The 7782-nt window shown below is 38.6% G+C and overlaps 1 protein-coding gene across 1 annotated transcript in view; it reads right to left on the bottom strand.

Annotated features, from left to right (window-relative positions):
• Positions 1 to 6716: 6716 nt before the first annotated feature.
• The window catches only part of dpyda (dihydropyrimidine dehydrogenase a), a 124077-nt gene continuing 123011 nt past the window's right edge, over positions 6717 to 7782 (bottom strand). The window contains exon 23 of the mRNA XM_018754086.2: positions 6717 to 7560. Within this exon, the coding sequence (XP_018609602.2) occupies positions 7390 to 7560 (171 nt within the window). The 3' untranslated portion in view covers positions 6717 to 7389. The remainder of the gene's footprint in view (positions 7561 to 7782) is intronic.

Below are 7782 nucleotides of genomic sequence, written 5' to 3'. Positions count from 1 at the left end.
AAGTTGTGCTACTGTATTTGCATATTTGTATCTCATCCATTATGTCGAATTTTCATTGAAGTGTCATAATTTTAATTGCAGATACATATCAAGTTTGGAGGAGTATTTTAATTTTGAATCTGATAATATACACTAAATTGGATTCCGATAACATTTTAATTTGATGTGAAACAAAATTGTCTGTGATGCATGTTGTTTTAGAGTAAAATCCCGTTAAAACTGTCAAAGCTATCACATCCACAGCTGGCTATGACAGCGGACTATATTGTTGGCCCATGTGCTTAGGTCCATTTGCAAAAACATATTGAGGGACAATTAATCAGACTATAGCTCATTAAGTGTAATAAAGACTTTTCATGAAAAAATTGTATGGTTTCCATGCCAACCTCTACTGAAGTGGAAAAGAACTGCTGCAAGTAAAATACATTAACAACATCGTTACTGTAGCTATTTCAATTCCGTTACGTCACTGACTTTATTTTAAGGTAAAAATAACAGGAGCCTATGTGATAGTTATGTGATATTGGACATCATATCATGTTGGTGCTTATAGATCATACATTTAAAGTCAATGTAAGTGTTAATTTGACTGAGATGGAAAAGAAAATGCTATTATTGATTATTATTGATATATCTGATTCCAGATTTCAGTCTGTAAAAGCATACTGCCTGTCTAGATTTAACTTTAAATATATATATATATATATTCTTCTGTTGATGCTTTTTATAATTAGAAAAGCATTCATTTTTATGGGGAGCATTTATTGCTCACACTTTAGTGCACAGCTATTTTTTCTTTACTTTTCCTTAAATATTCTTTAAAGTGTGCAGAAGTGAGAGTTCCAAGTGCCACAATCAATTCAGTTCAGTTTATTTTCCCAACAGTTTCCCTCGTAGTTCTTAAAAAAACAGCAGCAAAAAACACAGGACGCACAACATGCAGCACAAGTAATAACAACTACACACAATTTAAAAGTAATGGGTGGCATGGCGGTTCTGTGAATAGCGCTGCTGTCTCGCAGCGCCTCGACAGCGAGAGAAAATGTGGTTTTGGTCCCTGTTCGGTCTGCGCGCTGTTTGCATGGGTCTTCATGAGTGATCCAGTTTCCTCCCACAGTCCGAAGACGTTTCAGGCGAACCGGTGACTCTAAATTGCCCATAGCGTGTCGTGCGTGCATATGTGTGTGTATGAGAGAGGGGGGGAGAGAGAGAGAGAGAGAGAGTGTATATGTGAGTGTGATTATAGGCAGTGTACTATAGTGTACTCAGCACTGCAAGTCACCTTGGACGGTGGAAAAGGTGTCAGCTGCGTACTATATAGTACTCTTTGTCAGTTGCTTTGGAGAAAAGTTTGTGCTAAATCAATGAATGTAGGTGTGAGGAGGTAACGCAGGAAAGGAAACGAAAAGGTACGAGGCAAGAAAACCTGAGCTCCAAGGCCAGCTGGCTAAATGCCCCTCCTGGACATGTTGATAGAAAAGAAAAGATCATTTGTGTTCCGTAAGCAACTTCTGAAACGGTCAGGCAGCCACATGGAAGCCAACACTCTTGTCTCTGCATTATTAGGGCGTCGGGCTTTGTGAACCAGAATGACTTCCATGTTCTCCGCGGGTCTGCTCACGTCCTTGGGAACTGAAGGGGGAAGAAAGGATGTATGTATTTTTTAAATAACGACAGTTAGAGAGCAGCGTAGACAGACGGCCGGCCAGATCACAGCACGGACAGCGGTACGAACATGAGAAGCGGAGGGCCTTCGGACTACGCGTTAAGTGAAGGGCCTTCCCTAACATGGGCTTCCCACTGTTTAGGGCGCCAAGAGCTGAAAGCTTCACAGCCAGCAGCTGCTTTATTTCTTCTTGGAATTCAGAGTGATCAAACGGTGTGTTCTGGCTTGCACATATTAATGGTTTCTAATAAATAAGTGAAATCCTACAGAGCACTGCAAGGAAATAATGACGGCAACTGGGCCAACGCACAGACCTAAAACCGGTGTAAGATGATCGCACATTCTAGTTGTGTTTTTAATCCTTGCTGCAGCATTCCAGATTCCTCATAATGCAGCAATAGCGAGCAGACACCGTGACCGATACACCCGTCCGCTTCCTTGCAGAAAGTCGCGAAGAGCGGAACGGAGAACCGGCCAAAACGGCGTTCTTTCTTTTCTCATCCTGGAGCGACGAGAAGACAGCCCGTTGTGAAAAACTCGTGTCGTTTAAGGTCTCTGGTGCTAAGCATCCTTCCCGCCATCTATCACTCTCACCTGGAAGTTGCGATTGTCACACGTAATGATTTCTCAGCAACCTCATCCGGTGCAGGATGGACGCAGAGACAAGGAGATATTTTATTGAACTGCAGTGGGGAAAAGAAAAAGAAGTTGAGCTAATACTTTTGTTCATTACCGTTCTCTGATAGATGGTACTGGCTCTAGAAGTTTCAACGCCTAACGCTTGGAGCGCACCAAGGATTTTGTCACGTTAGCTATTACAACAACCAAAAGTTATTTCATATGTTCTGAACCAATGACTGAATAACAATGGCAGAGGTTTGTTGCTATGGTGACTAACCAACAGTGGTGATAAAAGCTGAAGGTCTGCGATATAGCATTCAATAAAAGCCCTGAGTAATTTTGAAAGCAGGGGTTTTCTCTCGTATAATAGAAAGGATCTGCATTTTCAACGTCTGTCTTTGCTTTTCGAATCGTTAATCTCACATAAATAGGTGCCGCCTGAAATATTTTTTGATCTTTCACCATTATAAACCCTGACGTTTTTCAGTGCCAATAAAACATTAAAACAAGTAATGTATCTGGAAGGACATTTTTAAGTGTATACAGTGCTCATACAGTTGATTTTATTGAAGTCCAAGCAATCCATTTTTGCTTTATAAGTACAAGAGGTGGAAGATATTTTAACAACAGAAAATCAAAGAAAGGATAGGATTGGCAAGAAAACCGTAATTAAAATGGGGATAAGGAGATACATCGGTGTCACGTTTGTGATCATCTGAATATATTTATGCTGTTTTGCTGCTGAAAAATGACAAACATGCTTTAATTATCAAATATATGGTATAATGTTAACATCACAGACTATTAATCACAATGACAGAGTTCCTGTTTACCTCTTAAAGATGTGCGGCAATTTTTAATGTTCTATTAAAAACGACGAAGACGCGACAAACCAAATTCAGTGATTAATTCATTCATTAATCAATCTCCCATTTGGTATTATTAACCGAAATGAATGCAGTAGATTTATCAGCTCGGGTATTAAGATTTTTATTATAAATAATCCGATTTATCCCCCACAGCACCTGCTGTTAAGCCAGGATCAACAAGGGTAAAGCAGAAGAAAGGCCTGGATTAACAAAGACCTAGGGAATCAGAGAGAGTTTACAGCGATGGGATGGGGACTCATCTATCTATCATGTATATCCTTGTATGTGTCTTGTATATCCTCTTATTATAATACTGTTATCACTACATTTTCTTGTGCACATCATATTCTGAGCATCTCATGCATACAGTACGTGTTTCTTATGAAATATGAGCAGGTGTGACTTTTTTTAACACTTACTGTACTTACAGTTTGCTTCAGTCTTATTGTGCACGGACGTTGCAGTATCTGTCCTTGCAGGCATGCGGTGTCAGTGAACTGAGGTGCACACGCCGCTGGAAAGCATTGAGATTGTAAGAGTGACATTTCTTTGTAGCTTCCCGCATCACCTTGCGGAGCACGCATGCGAACCTGGCTGACCCCGGCCTCTGCGTCCACCGCCGATATCTGCATTTCAAACTGTTTGTGGCCGTCAGGTGCTCTGCAGCACGGCAAAAAGGGTGGGAGACGGTGGGAACGGACGCGGCTCTGAGGAGCGCGACCTGTCTGGGAGCTGATCTGAACGCGGAGGGAAACCTTCTCATCCTCCGCGTGATGTAACGCAGCTCAAGGTGGAAGTCGGTCACCGGACTCGGTATGCAACGCAGCATCCTGGGAAAGCACTTCAACGTCCGACACCCTGCGCCCAGGTTGGGTGTCGGGTCCAGTGTGGAGGCTTTCAGACCTTCTCCTTGGCTTACTTCTCGGGAACGAAGTATCACATGGAAAGCTCCAGGATCTCAAATCTCGGAATGAATTTTTTAAAAATAATTTTCTGGTTTAAAAAATTGCAGTATAGAGTCTAGAGGCGAGTAGCAAAAGTTTTGGTGTTGCTCACCAGGTCCTGCTGCATTTCCATGGTTCCATGTAATTCACATGTGCTTCCAAATCCCTGGCGAGAGACGATCCCTTTTCTTCACACAATAGCTTTTTTGTTGCATGAAATTGGATTGTCATGCTTTCGAAATTACACACATTGTCACAAGACACACTGTCAGCTTTCAAAATTAAATTAAATTCAATTTTTTTTACAACCAAAAATGGAACATGTCACTTTAATGTGGTGTTTGTTGCTTCAAACCTGTCTTTCAGCGTCTTCATTAATGCCTCTTAAACGTGAATTATCTGTTATTATCCCTCTGTAAAAATCACAATCCTATAATTATAATCAGGCGAAAAAAAAAAAAAAAAAAAACAGACACAAGTTTAAATGTTACAAGTAGGTGTTACAGTGGTTAGAGAGCTGGGTTTGTTGCCAGAAGGTTGCAGGTTCAACTTCTGGGGAAGGAACAGCACACACAATAGCCTTTTGTTGCATGAAATTGGATTGCTATGCATGTAGAGATCAGCTTATGCCACATAAGGCCTTTTCCTGCTGTAAAACAATTACGATGCCATTATGATTACTTTCACAAACCACTTGACTTCTTATGTTATAACATTGGCATTGTTGTTTTTATTATGATCATTTTCTGAAATGGCCATTTTAATTTCAGCTGTTTCATTTGCATAAACATAGAAAAACGCAGCGAATTCATTCTGTCCATACGTTCTGACTACATTTTGCCCACAAAATTAAAATAAAACTATTCTTTAAATTTTATTCATTGCACACTTTTCATCCTAGTAACAAGATTTGGTTGTGTAACTTTCATTTTTTAAATTTTCAATTATTACTTTACTGGCCTGCCTTCCAATATCCTGCCTCTACCCCTATGTTTCTGGGACAGGCTCTTTACCATCATGACCCTGCACTGGACAAGTTGTAGTTGATATTGGATGGAAATTGTATAATAATAATAATAATAATAATAATAATAATACAAGTAGTAGTAGTACTTGCCACATATTAAGCCTAACTTCATTTTAGATTAAGTAACCCAAATATAATTAATTTTTCCCATTGATTTTAGTGCCATTAATTCAGTCTTAATGATACATGTCATTTAAATTATATGCTTCGGACATTTTTTAAAATTTAAGAGAATACACAAACAAAATACTGTTATACTGTACATAACAGACATAGTAAAACAATGTACTCGACTATGGTTAAAGCCATTTCTGTATGTGATTAAGGTTTGCAATGTGACTTGTGATTTGTCACTTTTGTTGCTGAATCATGGTCATGACCTTGTGTTGATTTTAGAAGTTATAGAAGGGTACAAAGTCTCTAGTGTGGTGAACAAATTATCTTTTAAAACTGTACACATTCAGGGTGGCTTCAGGCTAAAACACAGCGTATGTAAAAACAGAGCATGTATAAACAAAATTATGCAGGTTTCTATCTATCTATCTTTTTTTTTTTTTTTTACATTAAATATATCTCAAATAAGAACGACAAATATAACCCATAACCACTGCAAGAGCATGGCGAGAAAATAATATTAAAACAGAAGTGGGCAAAATAAAATGAAAACAACGAAGTTTGTCAACTTCTTCTTTATTGCAATAATTGTCAGACTTGATTTTTTGTAATGCTAGATTTACTTAGATAAAATATACTATGAACAGTAACTGAAACCTCTTGATAACTGTGTGACAGAACAACTGAATGAAAAAAAATGCAGATTTAAAAATTTAAAAAAAAAAAAATTTAAAATCAATTGGCAGTAAAAAATATTTTCAGATATTTTAACTCATGAGAATTTATTGCTGTTCAGTTTTCTTTTAGATATTACTACAAATGAGAAACATACAGTGGTACATTGTAATGAACAGAATGCTATAAAAATATATATATATAGATTTTACGTACTAATTTACTTATTTTTAAATATCAACACAGATAATTTCAGTATAAACAGTCCATAAATTTAAAAGGTTAACATTTATTAAAAAAATTAATGACCATCCATTTTAAAGAAAACTTTGAACTTTAATCCTTAAAGAAGAAACTTTAATTCTGATAATGATACTGTCTCAGAGTCATGATTTTAAAAACAAAACCAAATAATATGTAAGGAGGCTAATGCACATCTGCAATTTAAAACAATGTTGTTTACCCCTTTACGAAATGGCTCTCTCTTTAAATATTCCGAGTTTGCGTCAGGTTTTTAATGAAAAGTAACCTGCATCAGCTAGAAATAACTTATCATTAGTTAAAGATTACATTTACTTGCTACACTGTTACAGGTTCAAATGACTGTCATATTAACATTAAATATATCCGTTTGGCTGAATGAATTATTGTGATTGTCAGAAACTCGGCTTCATTTTACTGACTTTTCATAAATTCCAAGACTTTTTGGGATCTGGGATTGACACATAGAACTAACTAAAATTTAAAGGACTAAACATTCAAAGTCTATGCATTAATGCAATTAATTGTGCAATATTCTCTATCAGTCACTTTCTGTGTGTTTACCAGTTTTTTTTTTTTTTTTTTTGCTTTACATGTCAAGGCGATAAACAGAATGTACTAATGTGTACTATATGATGTGTAACATGCTGTATATGTGCTGTTATTTGCTAAAGGCAGAGGAGATAAAACATGAAGGTATAAAACAATGGTTCTCGTACTTGGAGAGCAGCAACCGCACCGATAATCAAAGGCAGACTATTTCAAAGGTACGTGAGCACGTATTCATCTTTGTTCATTACGACTTCTTGTCTCTGTGATTATTTCTCCATGACAAAATACCTCCTTCTATTGCTTTAAAATTGTGGACGGCTAGTAATCCGACCGCTTGATACGAGCGCAGCCGCTTCCATGGGCTCTACAGTGCATTAACATCCATTATTTTCAGCCTCGCCTTCAGTTTCATTATCACAGCCTTGTCAAAAGAAAGCAACATCACTGGCTATTGTTTAGAAATAATGCAACAATATCCACACAATTATGCCTGAATAATTGACTAGAAAATTATTTCTACAAGCTAACTGTCTTTGTTTTGGTAACACGCCATTATTATTTTTTCTTTTTTGCGTCTACGCTACGCTGCTTCCGAATGAAACGAGAAGAGAGGCCGCCTAGATTCCGGATCCGCTCTCCGGTGATCGCAGCCCGGCTCCCTTAGCAAACGGGCCCCAGCGCTTGAGGCAGGCCTCTGTTCGGGACGTACGCGGTTGCCCTGGCAACCATTTTGATGCAGTCGATGATGGGGCACACGCTCAGGCACAGAGTGCAGCCGGTGCAGCTGTCAGCAACCACGGGAAGATGAGTCTCAGGGTCAAACGTAATAGCCTAAAAAAAGGAAGCGAAGGCTATTAGATTAGAATTATTAGGCCCTCTGCGGGAGGGTTTGCTGCAAGGGTGTCTTTTTTCACCGAGAACGGAACAACAGTCACTGTGCCTCCGCGCTCGATCACGCAAGGCCCGTCTAACAGCGTCTGCACTTAACAAGCAGCGCCTGCGATCGTATGAATACGTTTCGCGTGTTGTCCGCAAACCGTGCTCTCCGTATCG

Source organism: Scleropages formosus, chromosome 9 (genome assembly GCF_900964775.1).
Source record: "Scleropages formosus chromosome 9, fSclFor1.1, whole genome shotgun sequence".
Taxonomy (NCBI): domain Eukaryota; kingdom Metazoa; phylum Chordata; class Actinopteri; order Osteoglossiformes; family Osteoglossidae; genus Scleropages; species Scleropages formosus.
This window is presented reverse-complemented; position numbering and strand designations above follow the sequence as displayed.